The sequence below is a fragment of the Perca flavescens genome, chromosome 17 (assembly GCF_004354835.1).
Source record: "Perca flavescens isolate YP-PL-M2 chromosome 17, PFLA_1.0, whole genome shotgun sequence".
Taxonomy (NCBI): Eukaryota; Metazoa; Chordata; class Actinopteri; order Perciformes; family Percidae; genus Perca; species Perca flavescens.
In genome coordinates this window covers 30,293,683-30,318,401 of record NC_041347.1, presented here as the reverse complement: position 1 = coordinate 30,318,401, position 24,719 = coordinate 30,293,683, and the positions used below count along the sequence as shown (strand labels likewise).

Sequence of the window (24,719 nt, the reverse complement as noted above, 5' to 3'; positions counted from 1 at the left end):
GGAACATAAAAAAACAACACACACGTGCATATTCACTGGACTCTAAAACTTAACACAGTGCTGAATATTACTCCCTCTTTTTATGTCCCAACATAATTCCACCGTCTAGACTTACGTATCAGGTTGCAACACACACACACACACATGTCCATATCACCTTGACCAGTGTGTCTTATTTTCACTAACACAGGGGCAGTGGCTTAATGGAAGAAAGAGCTGAGAGCATGACACAAACTCACACATGGACGCACTCACACAAAACACTCAGTTGGGGGGTGTGGTGTTGACCAACTGCCACTTTGCTCGTTTGAAAGCCATGATGTCTCTCTCTCTCTCTCATGGGTGGGCCAAATTCTCTGGGCGGGCAAAGCAGAGAAAGGGGAGGTAACATTGCTCCTTATGACCTCATAAGGAGAAGATTCCTGATTGGTCCATCTGAGCTTTCATTTTCTCAAAGGCAGAGCAGGATACCCAGGGCTCGGTTTACACCTATCACCATTTCTAGCCACTGGGGGACCATAAGCTGGCTGGGGGAATGCATATTAACGTTGAAAAACCTCATAAAGGGAATTTTTCATGCCATGGGACCTTTAAAGCAATCCTCACATTAACATTAAAACTTGGTTGGTCACTAGGTTCATATTAATTCCAATGTTAGCTGAAGTAAGTTGGATGAACTGGGATGATGTGATTTTGTCCCGACTCGATTATTTCACGATACATGGCTGCCAATTCGATTGTATTGCGATTTCTATTAATTTATTGTGATTCTAGAAGTATTCTGATTTGATAGTATTGAGTATTGTATATTTTTTTTCCTTTAACAAAAACAAAAGTTAAATAATACACTTTCAAAGATAATATAACGAGATAATGAGACATTTCTAAAAACTAATAGTTTTCTAAGAAGAATGCACATCCCATGTCAGTCAGTCAGTCTGACATTTATTCCATTTGTAAAGAAGAACATCACATGGATTTTCGGCATTTTCTGCTTTCGGTCTGTTTTGCTGGAAACTGATATGACGGAGTCTCCCTCAGTGGTACCGTATAAACAGAAAATATTTACATGAATCATTGGAAAAAATTAAATAAAAAAATATCAATTCTAGGGAAAATTATCAAATTTTTAAATCTTTGCAAAAAAAAATCACGATACATACGATTTCCGATTTCTTTTTTTTCCACACCCCTAGAAGTTAGTTTCAGCTGAACTTGGGAATACATTTTTGCAGAGAAATAGGCCTGTTAATTTTGTCCGCCATCACTTAGCCTACACTACTACCCTTTATCAGTCCCTCCAGAAAAACGTGATCATGCGATCGCATAATTCAATGCATAATCAGCTAAAGTCTGCATATTTATGCGGGGGCCGCATTTTTTTCAAATACGGCACACTTTCGCCAAAAAATGTTGCGTTTACTTCACACGAGCAGCCATTTTCCCCAGTTGCCATGGGAACGGTATGAGGTGACGTAATTACGCGACGTGAACATCATCGAAAAGCAGGGTGTTGGGGGAATCACTTTTTTTTTTCTCTTTTTCATCAAACCCCAGCTTTTGCAAGTTCCCGCAATTTTTGCAATTTCATCGCATAAAATTGCAAAAATATCCCGCATATTCCATCACATTTTTTAAGAAAACGTGCCGCATAATCAAGGATTTTTGCCCGCAACAATCACAAAAAAAGGGATCCATTTTCAGCAAGTAGGACAGCAGGAACAATTACCGTGATGAACTCTCCATTAACTCTTTACATGTAGGCTACATATGAGCATGTGTGTGCACAACATGATGCACTTCTAAAGGTCTAAACACGTTTTATATTTTCCCTCGTCTAAAGCTCAGAGTAGACAGACACCCTCCCTCTCTCCCACATCTTCTCACCTAGGCTCTTCTAAATCTAAGCTGACATCAGCAGGAGGCTAACAGCGATGCTAGCAAGCACGCACTGTCATCTGAGCTGCGTTAGCGTAGCGGTGACAGCTAACGAGAGAAGACATCACGTTAGCCCGGCAGGTGGGCTTGCTAGCGGAGCAGTTTGCAGCCGCCGGCGGAGCGGCTGACTGTGCTGCTGTAGCTACAGGTGTAGTATTCATTCATGCATAAAGAGTCTGACACTGGCAAGCAAGCAGCCGGCAGCGCACTAGCACAACACCTGACAGCTGGCTAATGTTAATGCACAGCCTTTTTTCTAGCAACAGGGAGAGGACACAGAGGGGCTTCAGTTAAGGTAGAGGTAACAGAGTGTGGAGGCCACTGACATGTAGGAGTGCGTTGCTTCTTTTTTTTCTTCTTTCTTTTGCTAATCCTGCTTTCTTGCTTTGTTTTTGCTTGTTTCTTTTAATCGTGGCTCTTCTGTCCTTTTAATTTCTTCCAATTTAGATGGTCTTAAATCTCTATTACATCCTTCTTGGCCCCGTTTTTTTTTTTTTTTTTTTATATATTTATTTCATATTTTAAGCTTATCTCTATTTCATCTATGGCTTAATGTGGTAATTGATAGCAGAGACAAGAAACGTACTGTAAGTAAGACAAGTGGGATTCTAACACATCACGTTACAGCTGCATCTTCAACTCTACTTGATCACTAATATTCCCCCAGGTCTATTATTTGTCTCATGTCTTCCTTGCTCTACCTTACTGTGCTTGAGTTTGCAATCGCTGCATTTCCCCATGCTGATACATAAGTTAATTTCATGTTTTTCATCTTAGTGAAGAACCATCTTAAATTGTAAACAACTAAAAGTTTCTCCCTCCTGTAGGGGGTCACAATCTGCAGTCCAGATTCTCCCTCTGCCTTCCCTGCACTGGTTTCACCAATCAAGAGATGTGTGTGTGTGTGTGTGTGTGTGTGTGTGTGTGTGTGTGTGTGGAGACTGCACCAGGCACATTTTCCGCTGAAACAACAAGCAACATACTGATGATTAAAGCTTGGCACATTATCTGCCAGAAATGAGTTTGTTTTGCGTGGAACAGGTGGCCCCCCCTAAGCTAAATGTAGAAACAAAACCCCATTAACATGTCTGTAGTGAAGTGGAAAAAGCTGAGAAACAGAATTTTGATGGCGAGAGAAGGGTAGATGAGGGTGCACTGAGCATGTTGTTTGTCTCACCACTTGTGTGTGTCCTAATAGCAATTCAGGTGTACATGCACATGGAAACTTTTCCATCTATGTTGGTGTGCGTCATTGGTGTGGGAGTGAGTCTTTGTGTATGCATGTTCCCAAATGTTTTTCAGTTTTTTTTTAATCTTCCGCATATCTGTGTTTGTGTTTTCAGTCGGGTTGTTTCGCCCTCCTGCTGATTAAGGCCTCGCCATCTGCCTTTGTTCATCTGACATTTCCTCACTATTGAAGTTTGCCCTCCTCCTCCTCCTCCCATCTGACTCCCCCCCTTTCTCCCACCACCTGCCATTCCCCACCCCTCTTCACCTTCCTCCTGCGCGTCGATCAGCCCTGTCTGCTTTGATCTCTGTACCCCACTTTTCCCCATCTTTTATTCTCCTCCCTTCTCCTTTCAACCTTTTCTTTTTTAATTCCTCTACTGTCCTGCTCTCTGTCTCCCTTTCTACTTCTTTCCCGCTCCCTTACCTTTTCAAATGTCTTCCTTTTCTTACTTGTCACCATCCTTCTTAAAACCCATTTCTCCTGCCATCATTTTAAAGGGTAACTACCTTTTTTTTTCAACCTGGACCCTATTTTCCTATGTTTTTGTGTGTAAGTGACTGATGGGAACAACAATCAACTGGACATTGGTCCAGTATTAAGCGCGAATGCTGGAACGGGCAGCCACACACCAGGCTGCTATGTAAATGTGCATCGTCAATTTGGTCCACTAAAAGGGCTTTATTTTGCCACTGAAAGGCGAGAGACCTTTTAAAAACCTATTTAAGACCTTTCTGTTTAACCAGAAACAGATCTGAGGTCGCTAGCGCTAATCCCACCAGACTCCATTTAAAAAAAATGTTTTTAGCATGTATAGAACCAACATATTTTTACTAGTGCTGTTGAACGGTTAAAATATTTAATCGCGATTAATTGCATAGTTAACTCACAATTAATCGCATTTAATCGCACATTTTTATCTATTCTAAATGTCCCTTTATTTCTTTTTGTCCCATTATTTTTTTCTCATTTTAATGCTCTTATCAACATGGAAAAGTGGATCGACTTGCTTTGTGCTTTTGTCGCCTATTTTTGACGAGGGGGCGGAGAATTCTCATCAGCTGTGTGCTTGGCCATCAGCTGTGTGCTTGGTCATCAGCTGTGTGCTTGGTCATCAGCTGTGTGCTTGGTCATCAGCTGTGTGCTTGGTCATCAGCTGTGTGCTTGGTCATCAGCTGTGTGCTCGGTCATCAGCTGTGTGCTTGGTCATCAGCTGTGTGCTTGGTCATCAAGTGGTATTTCAGACTGGATGTGCTGCGATGATAGCTCAGCTCACAACGCCAAAACACACACATCACTTTGGTCTTGTCAGTGGAACCATTTGGCAACTTTTTAAAAGTAAACTTTCCGTTCAGAATCTTATTGGCATCTATTGTGGCGTCTCAAGCTCGCCATCCACTCAAAACCTAACGTTAGCCTGCTACTCTTTGGCCGACTCACAAGCCCAAACATGCGTGTGCGGCGTGCCTGTTGTTTAGTTTCCGGTCTAGCTAGATCCGGTGTGGTGTTGTAGTTTTTCTAACGTTACTAGTAGTTGTAACAGCATTTGAAAAAAAACTACAAAGTTTGCTAGGCCAAAAAGAACGTTAATCTTGCGACAAAAAAATGTACGCCGTTCAACCAAAACTAGAGTTGTGATAGTTGGAAAAGCGGAAAGACGACCCAAAACAGCTTTTTTGCTGTTTTATTTTGTTTCTGTCGACTTTGAATGAAGTGTATTTTACGATGCTGTGTCTGGTGGGTTTAGTGAACACAATTTCACGGATGTTTTTATGTTTAAAAAAAGGATCTTACTCTTTACCAGAAAGGTCGACCTCCTTAGAAATCCTTTCCATAATGTTGTCAGACACTTAGAATATTAATCTGAGCATTTCAGCGGCAAAACGAGCACTGTTGTGAACATAAATACAAGCTGCACAATTGTCCTATACATTACATTGTAGCTCGTTTCGCCGCTGCCGACTGCAGGGATCTCTCTCAATACTGGACCGATGTCAAAGATTGCTGTTCCCATCAGTCACTTTAACACAAAAACATAGGAAAATATGGTCCAGTTTGAAAAATACGGTAGTTACCCTTTAAGCCTCCTTCCCTCCTTAATCACATGTGGTTATAAGTTAGAAAAGCAGACATATGTACCATTTGGTTGCTGGGTAAAATCTGCAGTGCAGATGGGTGTAAGGGAGAAATTGTTCAGTAACTACCGTTAAGATGCCGTTGAGCAAGACATTTAAGTTACAGTTGGTGCCATTAGAGCTGCTGAGTGGTCAACTGTACATTAATAAAAAAATAGTTTTGAGTTAAAACAGGGTACTCTGTCAAATATTTCCCTATAAGAATCCTTTTTTTGTTGTGGTTCTGTCTCACTCTATAGCAGCTGATGAGAGAGCGACAGCAGATGGCCAGTCGTCCCTTTGCTTCGGTCGCTGTAGCGCTGGATGTCAACGGTGACCAGGAGGAGCTGTTACAGGTCAGCAAAAAGACACAAACATTGGCACCACACAGACATGAACACAACCAAAGAAGACACACACAAACAGTGTTGGGCAAGTTACTATTCAAAATGTAATAGATTATAGATTACTAATTACTGTCATTTGAGAGTAATTAGTTTGGCAAGGCCACTAGCCGTCATGGATGCATTGTTGCTAACGGAAGGCACAGACATGTCTGAGATAGATAAAACAGTGTTTATTTATTGTTATTGTAAAAACATTTTTTAGTTTGAATTTAAATAATTAAAAAAACTTTCACTGAAAAGTTATATATGTTTCATTGTTAGTAGCCCTTGAATAAAAACAGTGAAGTCTAGCGAAGTAGTTTTTATAGATTTGAATTGGTGTTGAATTGCGTATTAACAATAACAAAACAAATTCTCCCTTTAAACACTTTTGGCCTGAAGTACAAAAGAAAAGAACAGCAATGGTTAGTCGTGGGATGGTACTGAAATACAGTTTTATTCATCAGGAAAAGAGAACAATCACAATACTCCCTTTACTTTGCTGTTAGCATCTTATTGTTCATTAAAAACCAACAGGGCGCGATCGCAAAAGGGGTACTATCTGTATAGGTGTGAACAGCTTAGGACTTGGCCTGAAAAAAAGTTGAGTCAAAAGATTTTTTTTCACTTTAATCCCTGAGATGTCTGTATACCGTCTCTGGTTCTGGCTCTGACCACAGGAACTGTAACAGGACACCTCGCTTCAACGCAGCGAAATAACTCCTGAAAATAATGTCCGTCTCGCAAATGTATCTGCAGTCATTTCAACCACCGAATTCCAGCAACAGGAATTCACACTCACAGACTTTTTTTTCTGTGCCGAAATGCGGTTTTGGTGAATTCTTCAAACAAAAACAAAAAAAACACCACTAAATGTCGGGTTAAAATGCGTTGGAAGTCACGTTACTGAATCTGCAACAGGTATATTACTGAAATTTCATTAGTAATGCGTTATATTACTGCGTTACAGCAAAACAGAATACATTACTGTTACTCCCAACACTGCACACAAACTCACAAGATAAATTGTGAAAGTCATAGAGAGATCAATCAAGAAATCAGAGATTACTTTATAATCAGGCGAAATAGGTGTGTAGGCAGACAATGGATGTTAAGTGGCAAATTTGCTCCTCGCCGCTCACCGCCCATTCTCAGAAGGTACAGTACAAGGGGCTAGATAAAAAGACCGAAAACAGACAGAATCTTGTCTTATTTTTTTGGCAAAGTGCACTGCAATCCACTGAGAGGTGAATGTTGAATGTTGTTGTGATTCATCAAAATGGCAGAGGCACATAAAGACGATTTGACATCATCTGCTTCGCTTGGAGTGCCCAGAGCCATCCCACAGTGCAGTGCACGGCCAAGTCAACATTGACTCCTGTCAATTCAGAAAGAATAGCAGCGGCTATTACTGTACCATTGTCTCCTGACTAGAGACTCCCAAACACAGGGGGCTGCAGAGGATACAGACAAGTCGCTACAGCTGAGCGTTGTAGAAAAAGTGTTAAGCATACGCACAAACAAACCTCGAGCTGAGCTGACCAAATCAGATGCTTTTTGCAGTGGTAACTCTCTGGGGAATGGACGCCCCAATAATAGGAAATAGTTTTCGGTATGGTTCAGGAGGTTTATTGTTTAGGTTCGCTGGGTCACTGTCGGGCAGTGGTGAAAGAAGTACTTAGATCCTTTACCTAATAAAAGTACAAGTACAGTGGTCTAGGAAATACTCCATTTCAAGTAAAAGCCCTACATTGAAAAGTAAGTAAAAGCACAGAAGTATTACCAGCTAAATGTATTTAAAGTATCTCGTTATGTAGAATGGCTCCTTTAAAAGTGCTATATTATTATAGAATATTATAATATTCTCTTTTTGTCACTAAATAATACATGTAAGATCATTTTAATGTTTTAGTTTGTCTATCTGGAGCCACTTTTAAATGCTTTCTATACTACTGGGTAGATTATTAGTATAGTACTGCATCATATCCTATAATTATGTAAAAGTAACTAGTAAATATAGATGCCAGAAAAAAATATAGTGGAGCAAAAAGTACAATATTTCCCTCTGAAGTGAAGGATAAAGTAGTATGAAATGAAAACACCCAAAGTACAAGTATATCAAAATTGTACTTGGATACAGTACTTGAGTAAATGTACTTATTGAAATTCCACCACTGCTGTCGGTCTTGTGGATGGAGGAGGATGGGAGTTGAAGATGATGGAGAGAAGCTTAAGATAACAGCCTTTTATCTTACGAGTAATGAGTTGAAGTTCTGTCCGCTAAAAAAATTGGCTCATTGTATTTTCGGTCATGAGTGTGTCTGCCCTTACCCAGAGCAGGAGGCTAACTATGCAAAATGGTTCAAAACTGTAAAGAGAAAACTAGTCTGTTGATATATTGTGTTAACCAAAATTAAGAACCTATTCTCTCATAAACAATAGCTACAATGCAGAACTTTATGTGAAGGATAATTAAAACAAAAGACAAAGATCTCTATGTGCACAGTAAAGTTTAGGAACATTATCATAAGCATCATTGGCAGGTTTACACTCCAGTGGAAGATGGACTTTACTTATGCCCACTGTATTTTAAGGAAGGACATTTATTTATTTACGATACATTATTCATTCATAAAGAAAATTCGTGCCCTTAAAGGTTGGATTTGTTACTTTTTTTTTTTTTTTAATTAAGGCATTAAGATCAATTTCTAAAGATGATTTTTTTTTTTTTTTTTTTTTTGTCAACCCTAGCATGGGTGTATTCACTTATGCTGAGCACTGTCTGTGAGCTAGCTGAAATTGAGAATGAGGTTATGCTTAGGTAATGTAGTGTACATTGTAACATTGTACAGTTACAAGTTGTTTAATGTTACTGTAATCTCATTACACAAGGTCCAGGAAACAACTAAATGGAACGCACTAATTTGTCTGGCCTTGCTTTGATGTAACTCATTTCAACATATTAATAATCCTGATAGATGCATCATTGGAAGTGAACTATTACCCCCTGAGCCATCTCTGTCACCATCCCTGAAGCCGTCAGATTGAAAGCCGGGAGAACATTCACCCCCATTTATCAAACTGCATGCAAACGTGTGCTCTTACCGGTGTATTGCCGTGTGTACTTTGTCCACAGTAATCCCACCGATCGGTCGATGTTGCATTGCAGCTGAAACATGTGTTTCGTACAGATATGTGGTTACAACTTTAAACATTTCTAAAACAACCTTAGCAGAGTTGAATGAACGAACAATACCTCTCTACCTTTTTAATCATTTTATTTGCATACCTGTTTCTCTGGAGAATAAATTTCTTCTGAATCCTTCAGTAGTCTTTTTAATTCAGTGACATTATCAGTTTTGAGATATTCAGTAAAACATATTGGGATGTTCTAAAATGACCCTGTTACCTGCTAAGACAAAGTCCTCCTCCGCATATCTCCCCTCCCTCTTTGAGGTTTTGTCTCCTCACGCGGTTTGAGCTGAAGGTTATAGAGACAATGGCACGGAAGGCTATCTGCACACGATGCCTAATTAGTTCCAGCTCTGTTTTGACCAGGTCGGACTCGGCTCCGTTTCGTTCGGTTCATGTGCCCCGGCGGAAAACCTCAGGAGTACCTCCCCTTATCTCTGCCTCAGTCTGGTTTCCATTTCATTCTTGAAGGTGAGAGACAATCGGGCAGAACGCTATCTTCACACTGAGGTTAATTACACAACATCTGGTTCGTAGTCAAGCATGCAGCTTAGCATAACCGTGTAATGAGTGAGGGAAAGGGAACATTTCTGTGCCGCCCCGCTATTGTATGCTGTCCCGCTTACGCAGAGCAACAGAGTACGGTTAAACAAATAGAGTCATCATCAGCCCATTTCATGCCATGTTTAGACAGCAAGCAAGGAACACAACACCTGTTGTTTCCACACACACGCGCACACACACTCACAGTGATTTGGTCTGCATAGGAGGGAGGGGAAGGTGTGTGAAAAATGAAGATATAATTGATTGGAAAGGAGAGTGGTGTGATTTCATGGAGGATTGATGCATCGAAAATGCTATTTATTTCAAAATTACACATTTATTCCATCATCCATCACATGCTTTTCTTTCAACATCATTGTAATTGTAGAAAATGGTTGAGTGGTTTTCAGATGCACCTTCATTTTACTTAGCGATATGCATCGTCGTGTGGTGTGCCATTTTAACGCCATTGCAAGGCTTGTTGGGTCGGTGGCTCGTAAAACACGGAGCTTTCGAACAGGGGATCAGAGTTGGCGTCCCGGGGAAAACACGAGACTTTCACCCAGGAAACGTGTGTTGGTGTCCCCGGAGTACTACTTAAAGGGACCGGTGTGTGAAACTAACTTAACTTAATGTTGGTCATCTTGTGTGGGCTACACTCAACTGTAAAGACCACTAAACTGAACCGTCACGTGACCACCAACCACCGGTCGCCTAATTTCGTAGGATAACATACCTATTGTTGTGCATACGTTTTCGTACGATATCATACAAGCTCGTTCATGAGAATGCCTTGACCCAGACCACTTTCCTACAACTTAGAACATTCCTTCACACGAAAAAACGTTTGTGAACATAATCAGGGCAGCAACTGCATTTCTGACTAGAACGTAATTCGGAGACAAAATTAGTGTTACATAAACATCATTTCCTCACTGCATCGCCATATGGGAACTACTTAATCTTCTTGCAGAGTAGAAGACGACACCATCCCCTGAGCTTCCCTCTTGAGTTTCTTAGTCTCCGTCTGTAAGAAGAAACATTTTAAGGATCCATTACAGTACTATGTGTAAATTCACGTGGACGTGTGGCGTGCTTCGATTACCCAGGACACATGAAAGATAAACTTAAAATGCTCTCCAGGTGGTTTTCCGTCAAAGACGTCTTTTCCATCCTCTGAAGACTTGCAATTATAGGTACTCTTAGAACAAGAGCCTTCTATCATTTCTATTTGAAGAAAAGTTTCTCATGGTGAGGTGTCTGGGCTCGGTTAATCTTTTATAATAATACTGTCTCTGTGTTTCACTGGATAGAATGGGTTTCTTTTTTCTTCCTCTGAAGACATTTTTTTGTCTTCTGTCAGTGTTGGGAGATGAAAGTTTCCACATGGCGAGGTGTCTGGGGTAGGTTAATGACAAAAACGACATGTCACAACTGGAAGGAAATCTGTTGGCCTGTGCAGTTTCATCCTGATTCTTGTGAATGATCTGCTCTATTTCCAAAGGATGAAAACTCACACTCTAAACTTACAGCAAAACAGAAACCATATGCCATTTTTACAATATCTAACTTTCAAGGAACTTGGTCCTTGTTTTGCTTGCATGCTGCTCCCAAACCATTTTAAAGAGTTGGTTCACCCAAATAAGAGATAAGAACATACAGGAGTGCTTTCATATTGTGCTTTTCATGTAATTCAGATTGTTGTGGTTTTATTTCTAATAATATAATTCCATTCACCTGCAAGTTTTTGGATTGGAGGCAGAAGTCTCAAAACCTGCTTTGATCACCAAAATCTGTTTGACTGAAATCTTAGACAAAGGATTGTGTAGTTGCAGTGGAGGTGTGTGTGGATGATTTAATTTATTTTCATTTACAAGCACTTCTCACTTAGTGTTTTCTGATATACAGCTCTCTTCCAGTTTTTTCTCTGAATTTGAACCTGAATTGGAAATCTAAAACCAAAATGATATGACGATACAGCTAAAAGGTAGATGGGTGAAATCAAAGTAAGAAAAAAATGTCTCCATTCGCCTTTCTCTATTTAGATGAGGTGCATATGGAGCCCGAGTGTGCAACACTTTTTTCTTAGTTTCAAGTCTAGTTTCAAGTCTAGTCCAGTGATCAGCACCTCACGACAGCCCTTGGTGTGCATTACTTTTCTGTATTAGATGGGTGAAATGACCCAAAATTTGGGGATGACTGAGTGGCATAAAGACACTTATCAGGAACTGACTGTAACCGTTTTCTCATATGAACTCCAGAGAATCAGCTCCGGGCATTGTCTAAAGTTGATTTCACACATGTAGCACACAAAAGGAGATTGGCCATGTCAGACCCATTCTAGAGCACGCAGGAAGCAGGACATGAAGCTGATTTGGTCATAAACATATTAAGGCTCTGACGCATCAACCCGACGGCCGACTGTCAGCAGAAAAGGCAGTCAGACTGATCGGTCTCCCCGATTTGGTCAAAAAAGTGCCACGGAACACACCGAAGCGACTCCGACTTCAGCGTACCTTCTGCGATTGCTCAAGACGTAATACGTCTCCATAACAGCAGGAGGCGCTAATCTGTGTTGTTGCCCAAAACATGACAGCTGATTGGACGAACGCATCACTTGGGTCTGGCTTCTCCCCGACCATAATGGCGGCTCGTTCGGAATACGATCTCATATTTTACTGAAATAGTTCACCGAAACATTTTAAGAGAGAAATAGGCCGTGCAGTTGCTGAATCTGTCTTCATTTCAGATCGACAAAGGTCAGTTTAAAAGATTTTTGTCAGTAAGCCCTTATCGACAGAAGTTCCTGATTCTGGTTCTTTCTCCATTTCCGTTGCCGTCTTTCTGTAAATGAATGGAAACAATGTTTGTTTTCTTCCAGTTGGTAGGAACATCATCAACCCACACCCACTCACTCGATGTGAATTCTCCAGACAATGGACTGCTCTATTTACTCATGGGCTAAACAGGACATTACACAGACTTTGTAGGGAGCTGTCAGGGTAAAGTCCGTTCACTGTCTGGACACTTGCGTTCTCACCTCCTCCAGCACATTTCACTTTTTTTTTATAATTTCACTTGACCCACTGTGTATTGATTAAAATACTCTCCTTAGCCTATTTAACAACATATTTTTTTTACATTGCTTGCCAATAAGATTCTGAATGGAAAGTTTGCTTTAAAAAAAGTTGCCAAATGGTTCCATTGACAAGACCAAAGTGATGTGTGTGTTTTGTCGTTGTGAACTGATCTATCATCGCAGCACGTCCAGTCTGAAATACCACTTGATGACCAAACACACAGCTGATGGCCAAACACACAGCTGATGGCCAAACACACAGCTGATGGCCAAACACACAGCTGATGGCCAAGCACACAGCTGATGTGAATTCTCCGCCCCCTTGTCAAAGCAGGCGACAAAAGCACAAAGCAAGCAGATCCACTTTTCCATGTTGATAAGAGCATTAAAATGAGAAAAAATAATGGGACAAAAAGAAATCAAGGGACATTTAGAATAGATAAAAATGTACGATGAATTGCGAGTTGACTATGACATTAATGCGATTAATTGCGATTAAATATTTTAATCGTTTGACAGCACTATTAAATAGCAGTAAAAGTATCACAGTATATGGCCATGTTTTGCAGCTAAAGGCCACCTCTATCCACTCCCTAACTTGATCACGACTTTACCATGGCTGCATTACAGAACAGAGGCAGAGTCATCAGCATAAATCGATGTTTCCACTGCCTCTATAAAGTACTGCCGTTACGTCGTAAAGCTGATGAGCCTGCAGCAACTAGCATCTGCACGCCTCCGCCTGCGAAAGGCAGTTCCCACCTTGGCGCTGATTAACGGCGGCCTCCTGTTTTCATAAGGCTATTTAAAGCAAAGAATGAATCAATTTCATACCTTGTGTTTTAATGTGGTGTATTTATTCTTCAATTGCGGGGATTTAATATGCCTCAGAAAGGAGGGTTGGTGGGTGGAGAGGAATAGGTGGATGGACGGAGGGGGAATGAAGGGGAAAGAAGCTGATAAAGAATATTTATGATACCTGGGAGTAATATATGTGCTGTAGAAGTATCACAGCTAAATACTGATTTACCCACAGTACACACACACACAACACGGCAGGGCCTATCAGATAACACAAAAGATGGGGTAGAGGCAGAGAAAGAAAGTGAGATAAGGCGCAAACAAACAAAAACACACACTCTTTTGCATTCATCATGGACAATTGCATGTACATATTGGCTTTGCAGTCACCTGTGGCTCTTTCTGTGTATCTCACGACTAAAAGGCATGGCGGCAGACTCTCACACGTTATTAACTCAATAACTCACACCCCTGTCCACACTGACGAGGATAAAACAAACCCACCCCTTTTCATGTTCTGTTTGCGCTTTAACAAAAAAGGCTTTTTTTTTCTCCTCTCTTTCTTTTCATCATCGGGTATATTAGAGAAAAAGTGTCCGTGCCTCACATTGTTTCAGTGACGGAGGAGAAGCACTTGGAGCAGCTTCAGCTGAGCAAACATACCGAGGGCCTTTCTGTTTATCTTTTTCTTTCTCTGTCTCTGCAACCTCTGTCTCTCCGAGGTATAGTTCATTTTTACTGAGAAAAAAAAAGGAGTGAATGAACAGAAAATGTATTTTTAACCAGGATATTTATCATTTTTTAATGTTATCAAATAACGTAATTCAGGATGAGGACAAAATGCTCAGTCAAAGAAAAGCCCCATATTTGGGGTTAACTTATAGAAGTGGAAAAGCACCACAATAACCAGCTCCTGTTCCCTCATTCACTCACTCCCTATTCCCTATATAGTGTTTATTAAATAGTGAACTATATAGGGAACAACCAAGCACTACCAAACACAGACTCTATACACTGAAAACATCGTTGCGTCAGTAGATGCGCCGGTTATTTGTGTGACGGAGGCGTCGTGTAAAAGAACCGACACAAAAATACTTCTAATACGTCCCTGAAACAAACCGAGCACTCAGGAGAAGATTAAAAGGTTGTATATATGTTGCATATATGTTGTATGTTACATTTCCACTGTTTAGAAACGAAAGCCCGCTCCATTTTTCCTTTTTAGTTTTCGCCGGTGCTTCTGCTTCTTCTTCTCCTTTGGGAAAAAAACGGCAGCGTTGCATTGTGGTATACAGGAGTAAAATGCATATGCAGGTACATTGTATGTACACTCAAATTAGCTGTGCATTGTGGGTATTTTATAGTGGACTATATAGTGAATGAAATTACCTGTGGAGAATTCGGACAGCACTACAAAAAAAAAGCGAACACACTATATAGTGCACTATTTCCGTGATGGGGAACGATCTCGAACACAGCTTTGGTCTCCCAATTCAGAGACTGAATTTGTTGTTGCTAGCAGGACAACATGAAATGGAAAGATATGGAAAGATAAATTTACTTCTGCCATTCCTTTTCTAAATGTGTCATTTGTTATAATGGTCTGAGAGCTCAGTGAATTTAGGATTGGTCCAGTTGAAAAAAATTAACTAGGATTTAGATTTTTAAAACGAAAAAGCCATCAGATATCCATCATACATATTGTTACCTGATCGCGTTTTATATAAATACATACAAGTCCAGTCCCAGTAGTTTCACTCCCTTTTAACATCAATTAAAGTATGTAAGAGTTAAGTCAGCCACGAGGGCTGGGTTTTGCCACTGATTTCCTGAATCAATTTGATTCTGATTCACAAGGTCCCGATTTGATTACATATCAATTTGATTAGGGATATTTTCAATTACAATACCAATTTAGCTTGATATGGAAGCGATTTGCAGAGAACTAATGCTGTAAATTGTACAAGAAACCCTCTAACCTGGTGCAATTTAAAAATATATTAATGTTGACATTAAAGGACAATTCCGGCGCAAAATTAACCTAGGGGTTAATAACACGTGTACCGAGTCGACCTTTCTCTGGGATATGTTTTCATGCTAATCGAATGTGTATGTACCTTGAAACAAGCTAGCGAGAACCACTGATTAGCTTAACGCTAGGCATTCAGGGTACTGGTAGAGTAAAAATAAATCGCTATTTCTATACCACTACCAAGGCTCAAAATAGCACCACACCTCCACGGTAGCATAATGAGGGTCCATACATGTAAACCGAATCATTGAGAACTTTGTAAGTGTACAAACAGTTTATTAAAAAGACAGATTAAAAAGACAGTACCTTCGGGTATACAGGCAATCGACATCTTGGGAAAACAGTCACGATCAGTCGAACCACGAACGCCGTGCAACTAGTAACATAGCTCAGGCAGGGCGTTCGTCGTTCGACTGTTCGTTTTCCCAAGATGGCGATTGCCTATCTTTTTAATAAACTGTTGGCGTTCTAAACTCCGGTGAGTTTATGTGGACTATGGTTAACCAGCCCGGTCTCATGGAAGTTTGTGTAAATGTGACGTTATTTGAATCTATTGATACGTGTTCACGGAGACGTTTTTGTCTGTTTTTACGTGGTGGACAACACGAAAATGTAAAGTAATGTATTTCAATGGGAAGCATATTTTATGGCCACAGCACGAAATTGTAGGGAGTAATATATAAAGCCGAAAATCTGCGTAGGAAGGTTGGTCAGGGTGGTGGATGGGTCAAACAACACAGGACTTTCACCCGGGCGAGCGGGGATCGCGTCCCCGCTTTGTTTCCCGGGGATGGCGTCCCTGCGTGTGGCTTTTTGTCCAGCGTGTTACTGTGGCGCGTATCCCGGCGTTTACGGCGCCCTTTCCCCGCCGTTTAAGGCGCCCTTTCCCCGTAAGTTTTTCCTAAACCCAACTTCCGCCATCCCGTTATTGGGGCGTTTTGTCCCGCGTGTTACTGTGGCGCGTCTCCCGGCGTTTAAGGCGCCCTTTCCCCGGCGTTTAAAACGCCCTTTCCCCGGCGTTTAAGGCGCCCTTTCCCCGGCGTTTAAGACGCCCTTTCCCCGGCGTTTAAGACGCCCTTTCCCCGTAAGTTTTTTCCTAAACCCAACCTCCGCCATCCCGTTATTGTGGGGCGTCCCCAGCGGGCCGTCTCGCGGGCCGTCTCGCGGGCCGCCTCGCGGGCCGCCTCGCGGGCCGCCTCGCGGGCGCCTCCCGGCTTATGGAGCGTCCTTTTCGGCCGACTCCCGGCGGGTCCCCAGCGGGCCGCCTCGTGGGCGCCTCCCGGCTTATGGAGCGTCCTTTTCGGCTGCCTCCCGGCGTCCTTTCCCCGAGAAAATAATGTGACATTTACACGTAAAAAACGAGAAAAACGTCTCCGTGAACACGTATCAATAGATTAAGAATAACGTGGACATTTACACGAACTGCCGTGAGACCGGTTTGGGTTAACTGCTCCTCAGATCTCTGCAGGGTAAATCCAGACTGTCCAGTCTGAGTTTTCTCTCACACGATTAAAACAACTTTTGAACGTACACACCTTCCACCAAAACAAGTTCCTTCCCGAGACTATTTTGCAGAGGCACGGTCATTGTGTCCGGCGCTTAGCGGCGCCCCAAGACGATTGTGATTGGTTGAAAGAAATGCCAATAAAGTACAGCACGTTTTTCTCCCATTCCTTGATGACTAGCCAGACACTCCTCCGCAGTGCTGTGGAGGAAGGTCTGGCTATGCAATGCAAGACTTTAGTGTTGTAGCCCCATCCTTCTGAAACACTCTCCCTGCAGATATCCAAAACGTTACATCTCTGGACATATTTAAAAAACTCCTGAAACACAACCTGTTTACCACAGCCTATAACCTCTAATTCTGTAAAGTGTCCTTGGGTTTCTTGAAAGGCGCTATATAAATAACATTATTATTATTATTATAGTCCCACTATAAAAAAGAAATGCTACGTGGACACTCAGCATTACACATGTGCAGACATGATGTCGCCCAATTCTACATTGAGAAAGTATCTCTCTCCTGGTCAGATATGTATTTGAAGTCCGATGTAAAAAGCTACATTTCTATCCCTTCCTCACTGCTAAGCCTAGAGAGCACTCGAGTCTGTCAGACAAGCTAAGCACCTGTTTTACTTTGACCTCCGTCTTCTTCCTCGCCAGCAGTAAAGATTGGGAGACAACGGAGCAATACAAATATGAGAGTTAACATTTCATGACTGGGTCTCAGTCTTAAATGTTAGAGATTCTGCAGGGTTATCTTTTTTACTTTTCGGCCCTAGTTATTTTTTTTTTTCTTTTTCATCAGCTTTTATCAGTCAGACATTTTTCTGCTTAGCTATAAAGAACAGTTTGCCCTTTTCACCATGTTACACCGCACATATCTGCTTCATATTCCACACAGAGAGAACAGATGTTTCATTCGATCTTTGACCAAACTTCATAAAACCCCGTTTTATTTTCTGTCTTGAACTGACATGGTCCACAGAAGGGTTGCTATCACAATGTTTCAGATGTTCTGGACTACTCGTGAACCGTTAACATTTTTTTTTCTTTTTTTATTGCTGTCTCACCTCTCCCTCCACTTCTTCAAGGGTAAAATAATAAACACCAGGTGCATCTCAAATATTTGAGCTTGTCAGAGGTACTGTAGGTTTACATCACTTTGCTCTTGTCTCTGTGATGGATAGCATAACAATTAGCTAATATTAGTGCGTTATTAACGGCGTTAACGCAAACCCATTTTAACGGCGTCAATTTTTTTAGCGCAAGATTAACGTTCTTTTTGGCCCAGCAAACTTCGTAGTTTTTTTTCAAATGCTGTTACAACTACTAGTAATGTTACAAAAACTACAACACCACACCGGATCTAGCTAGACCGGAACCACTCTTGTTTGGGCTCGCGAGCCGGCCAAAGAGTAGCAGGCTAACGTTAGGTTTTGAGTGGATGGCGAGTGCGAGACGCCGCAATGGATGCCAATAAGATTCTGAATGGAAAGTTTACTTTAAAAAAGTTGCCAAATGGTTCCACTGACAAGACCAAAGTGATGTGTGTGTTTTGTCGTTGTGAACTGAGCTATCATCGCAGCACATCCAGTCTGAAATACCACTTGATGGCCAAGCACACAGCTGATGGCCGAGCACACAGCTGATGGCCAAGCACACAGCTGATGAGCAAGCACACAGCTGATGACCAAGCACACAGCTGATGACCAAGCACACAGCTGATGAGCAAGCACACAGCTGATGACCAAGCACACAGCTGATGACCAAGCACACAGCTGATGACCAAGCACACAGCTGATGACCAAGCACACAGCTGATGGCCAAGCACACAGCTGATGACCAAGCACACAGCTGATGACCAAGCACACAGCTGATGACCAAGCACACAGCTGATGGCCAAGCACACAGCTGATGACCGAGCACACAGCTGATGACCGAGCACACAGCTGATGGCCGAGCACACAGCTGATGACCAAGCACACAGCTGATGACCAAGCACACAGCTGATGGCCGAGCACACAGCTGATGACCGAGCACACAGCTGATGGCCGAGCACACAGCTGATGACCGAGCACACAGCTGATGACCAAGCACACAGCTGGTCACCATCGTGTTTTTGTCGTTTTTTTGTGCTACTGAAGCTGTTCCCAACGTTCTTTTCCTAAACCCAACCTTTTTTTTTTACATGCGTGTGACGTTGTTCTCGCGATAGTACGGCACGTTCTCGCGATAAGACGCCACGTGGCGACACCATGTTTACATCCGCTGTATATACATACATGTGGAAAGCTCAAAATGCGTACAGACAACACGCCATTTGGCTTTAGGAAAGTGGCGTGGATGTTTACGCAAAGTCATGATGACACGTTGATCTCCCCCATGTTTAAATACCACGTCTCCCCCCACTTTATAGTGGCCAGCTTTTCACCCGACCCTCGAGTGTGGCCGTTGTGAAAACGGTAAAATACACATTTGCCTTCCGACGTAGTCGGACGTGTCATATAAACTAGTTCTTTTTTAGCACATCCCGTTATCATATTCACTCTCTTTCTCTTCCTGTCTTTCTTCTCCTTTTTTTTACCTTTATCTGGAGCATCCTTTTATTTGGCCTACGGTTCATCCAGCTTTGTACATCCCTCCTTTTTTTTCCACACACTTTCTCTCTCAATTTCTTTCCCCTTGTCTCTCTTCTTTCTTCTCCCTCCTTCCTTCTCCTCTCTCCCCCTGACTCTGTCCATCATGTAGTTTAGTGCCAGTTTCAGGTTCAGCTGACCAAGCAGGCGCGCCCATTATGTCCTGAACACTCAGCCAGTGAATAACCTGTGTGTCTGTGTGTGTGTGTGTGTGTGTGTGTGTGTGTGTGTGTGTGTGTGTGTGTGTGTGTGTGTGTGTGTGTGTGTGTGTGTGTGTGTGTGTGTGTGTGTGTGCGCGCCTGTGCCAGCATCAATTTTCGCTATAGATGAACACTACCTTCTCTGTAGGAGGAGTAGATGAGGGCATCACTCCCGGTATGAGCCTCAGCTGGTTAAAGGTGAAGGTGTGTGTGTGTGCAACTTCACAAACCTTAAACTATCTGTGCAGAAGACAAGCTAGCACTTCTTTTTACAGATGTGACACTCACATAGAGAGGAAACGTGGTTTTATCCTCTTGTTGTGTTTAAATTGGAGAAGAAAAATAAGGGACGGGAAGTACTGGGGTTAATGGATGGATGGACAATCTCTCTTTTTTTACCAAAGAAGCCTGATGCTCTTTTGCATTTGTGTGTGGTCTCGCCGTGATGAATCATGCAAATGGGGATAACAGTGTTGAGCTCAGTCACACACACAAAAAGTGACGGAAGTAGAAAAAAAGAGAGCTTGAAAGAGAAGTTCCATCCTTGCCCACCTCCTAACACCTTTCAGAAAGTCCCAAACGTATTCGATGACCCATGATTCTGCTGTTGGAAAGGAGGCTTTGAGACGTTATAAGACGATCTCACGGGCGCTTTTTCTGAAGCGTAACCAGACCTTTTTAAACCCCTGACGAAATGTCTGGATGTAGGCGGCGGCTCACTGGAGCCGTGCTGTAGTTGGGGTACCTGGCAACCACATTCTTTCTTATTAGGCCATTTCCTCAGTATACAGCCTTTTCTTCTCAGCCTTCTTAATGATCAGTGTGTTTCTCTGCTCTCCTCTTTTGTCCATGATCGATATCTCTACTCCTCCTTCTCTACAATCCGTCAATACTGAATTTGGAGGGAATAAAATATATATTTTCAGGGATGATGATGGCTATGCACATGCGTGTATAGGTGCGTGCGTGCGTGCGTGCGTGCGTGCGTGCGTGCGTGCGTGCGTGCGTGCGTGTGTGTGTGTGTGTGTGTGTGTGTGCGAGCAAGTATATATTTGTGTGTACATACTCCCCTGTGGATGCAACTACACATCCCTGGCAGCTTGAAACCCCATTCATCTTTCCAACACTAATGGTGAAAGGAGAAGTGGACAGGACAGAGAAAGTGTGTGACTTTGTGTGTTTCTGCAGGAGTGTGTGAACGAAAGATATACTCCTACTCCCGAATTAAGAAGAGGCAAAAAAAGAAGAAAATAAAAAGTCCGGCTTTCATGAGGCATTAGAGAGATGATTAATTTGTCGTCTCAGAGAGAGAGACAGAGGGGGATGGATGGAGGGGAGAGACGGAGAGAGAGAGAGGTTGTGAAGTGGCCCATCTGTCCTCCCTTGCGGTAATAGGATTGTTCGCTCACCGACTTGCTGATTAAAATGGAAATTCCTACACAACTGCCGACACACTCACATCTCTCTCTCATCTCGCTCTTTCACAAACACACACTTGTGATGCACTGTGCTTAATATGCAGGTGTGTGGAGACGAGGATGTGACCCTGTGTCCCATCTGAGGACTCGAGGAGGAAATGACAGAGACGAGAAATAAACAAGTAGAGCGACACAATGAAGGAGAGAGAGATGGAGAAAATATGGATAGAGGGGGAAACAGAGGGTGAAGACAGGAGGACGAACAGAATATGGTGGAAACTTTGGCATTGTTGAGTTATTTCAGGCATGAGGGGTTGGAGGAGTAAAAGTCCAGTTCCTTGGAGATGGCAGTAAGCCTCTAATATGCTTTCATAAAAACATACATGTTTGTGTGTGTTTGACAGATACTTCTCATGGTTTGTTACGCAGAACCATCACCTGTTTGGGAAAGGGCAGGCACTTTTAAATTGTACCTGGCCGGTGATTGGATGAACCATCTGTTTATCACGTCCGCCATTGTTGTTTTGTTACCAAACACACCTAAGGCATGCTGCCAGTAGCTCCTCCCCTAGTTTATATCCTCGATGTTCCAATTCCGGGATTGCTCCGTTGCCGAAGGGGCGTTCCGCCGGATTTCACTCATTTAGGCTGGATTTCCGTTGCCTTGGGCTTCCTTTGTGTTGGCATTCTAAACTCTGGTCAATTTATGAGGACTTTGGTTAACCTTTTCTCAGATCTCTGCAGGACAGCTAGCTAGACTATCTGTCCAATCTGAGTTTTGTGTTGCGCGACTACAACAACACGTTCCACCAAAACAAGTTCCTTTCCGAGGCTATTTTGCAGAGGCACCGCGGCTTTTCTCCCATCCCGGAATGTTGTGTAGACTAACCAGACCCTCCGCAGCGCCTTGGTGGAGGAAGGTCTGGCAAAGCGGGACTGCTTCCTCCCCTGACCCTGATTGGTGCGGCAAGCTGGTAGTTGAGACACAAATGCGTTAGATCGGAGCCTGACTAAATGGATTTTGGTGTGATAACGGGATCCTGCGGTTCCTGTGATCCTCGTGATATCGCAATAGTCCAGCTGCCATGCATGGTAAACAATGACCCAGGCAGTGGCAGTAGTACATTGAATTACACCCAGGTCGAGACCCCCTTTGAGCGCCCATATATATATATATATATATATATATATATATATATATATATATATATATATATATATATATATATATATATATATAAATAAATGTGCCAAGAATATATACAATCAGATATATAAAAAATGTAACAAGAGCAGAGAGCAACAATAATAAGAATACAAATAAAATATAGAATAAATAGAACTATTCTAAATAGCACAACTCCATCACACAAATGTGAAAACACACTAATGAGAATGTACTTATTACACTATAGCACTAAGAACATAAAACACAAACTAAAACTAAAACCTGACCTTTCTGGCCTTCCTTGATGCAAAATCATCAATGATGTTATCGTATGAAATCTGCTCCCCTATTGAGTGATAGATATTGATGACGGCAAGGCCAGTGATCCGCTCCTGGGACATGGTTGACCTCAGGTACGACTTGATCAACTTTAGTTTTGCCAATTCCCCACACAGCAAAATGATAACCGAAAACCGCTTCTCGTGCCACCCCCCATGTGTCATGAAAATGATTTTGGCCCGGTTCGCCCGTACCAAAAACAGCTACTGGACCCAGGCATGTAAACAAACAGCTCACACTTTAGCTGTGTTCCTCTGCATTGGTCTTTACATTACATTACATGTCATTTAGCTGACGCTTTTATCCAAAGCGACTTACAGTTGCTACATATGTCAGAGGTCGCACGCCTCTGGAGCAACTAGGGGTTAAGTGTCTTGCTCAGGGACACATTGGTTGATGTATCGCAGCGGGTCTTGGTACTGTATGTAAGTATATAATGAGCCTTAGGTGACTGGCAGCCAGAGCACATCAAGGATAGTATACAGTAATAAGTCCTCATACCCAAACAACAGAATAGCTGGCTTGTCGGTGTCTTTCAACACAACCAATATCCTTGGTTCAAATATATGAATGAATAGTTTTATTTCGAACAACATACATGACAAAAAACTTAAAATACAAGTCACAAAGTATTTCACTTAAAAAAATAAAATAAAAGCAAGAGTGAGCAAATAAAAAAAAGTCCTCTGGAATAAATACCGATCCGATTCAGTATGTATCTGACACATTGAAGTAACAGTAGAGCAGTAGCTGTAGACTACTTAATCTGACACCATTTATTTTTAACCAGCTTCTTGATCCAAATACTGCCGGTCCTGGTTCAAAACTATTCCATTACTCACAGGATTAACATTATTGAGAGACAGCTGATATGTCCTACTGTTGGTAGAGTTTGTTCTAACAGATAAAAGTGATTCATTTAAGTGGTTTATTTTATTTATTTGTAAGGTCCCACGAGAATAAATTAAAGTATATGAGATTCACAATGTGGCTAGTGTGATTATTTGGGTTTATTGTCCAGCCCCAGGAAAGAATATTTTGCAACCAGTGACTCATCCAGAGAGTGTGACAGGAGGAGCGAAGCAATAAAGGCGAGAGATACAGACGGACTGTGGAGAGAAACAACAATCAGAAGGAATGAAGAGGAAGGGAGGTATAACAAGAGATGATGAGCAGCAGTTAGAGGACGTGTGTGTGAGAGAGAGAGAGAGAATGTGTGAGGCAGCAGAATCTATAGACAGATTAACTCTCTAATAGATGAAAATTGTAAATAATTAGCTGTAATGGTGCATTCAAACTCGGGGAGCAAAAGGCTGATTCAACACGACACTCCATCTCAGTCCCACTCTGGGAGTCTTCAAACACCGCTAAGCGATTCGCTTGACAAGCAGCCGACTCCGTTCCCACCAACACAGAGTGCAACTCGGAGCCTCCAAATCCCAGCGGGGCAGCTTAAAGCCAGAGAGAGAGAGTGTGAGTGTGCGTGCGTGTGTGGGGTTAAAAGAATATCATTCCTCATTTCATCTCCTGTCATCTTCTCTCTCCCTCGCCTCTGTCGCTTCATCTCTCCTTCCCCTGCCCTCCACCCCACTACACTCCTGTTTGGTTCCCCTTCCCCCCTTTTCTCCTCCTCTCCTCCTCCTCCTCCTCCTCCCCTCTTTGCTTGTGTTTCCTCTTTTATCGCTCTTTTAAAAAAAAAAAAACTTTTACTCTTCTCCTTTCTTCCCTTGTCTTTTCCTCTCCCCGCTTCCTGCCCTCTCCTTTTATTGCCTTGTCTTCTTTCCTCTCTCTGTTTGTATCTCCTTGTTTCCTCTCCTCTTCCTCTCTCCTGTCCTCTGCTTGTCCACTCTCTTCTTGTCCTGTGTCCTCCTGTCTTGCCTTCATCCCCTCTCTTTACCTCTGCTTGTTTTCTGTCCTCCTTGTGTACTCGTGTCTGCTTGTTTCATCATACCTACTCATTTCCTTTTATGTCCTTGTCTCCTCGCCTTCTTTTTCACTCTTATCCTTGTTTTCTCTGATTCAGTTTTGTCTCCTTTCCTCTCCTCTAATGATTTCCTCTCTTCTCCTCTACTTTCTTTTTCTCTTATCTCCTCTATGTCCTCTTCTATCCTCTCATCACCTCTCTTCTTTTCTTGTTTCCTC

The 24,719-nt window shown here is 42.2% G+C and overlaps 1 protein-coding gene across 4 annotated transcripts in view; it reads left to right on the top strand.

Moving 5' to 3' along the window:
- LOC114571834 (attractin-like protein 1) overlaps positions 1-24,719 on the top strand; it is a 322,321-nt gene that overhangs the window by 258,123 nt on the left and 39,479 nt on the right. For 2 of the 4 annotated variants that reach the window (XM_028603034.1, XM_028603036.1), the window contains one exon: positions 5,541-5,636. In XM_028603034.1, the coding sequence (XP_028458835.1) occupies positions 5,541-5,636 (96 nt within the window). Of the gene's footprint in view, positions 1-5,540; positions 5,637-23,598; positions 23,651-24,719 lie in introns of those variants that run through there. The other 2 variants (XM_028603037.1, XM_028603035.1) reach the window with 2 other exon arrangements.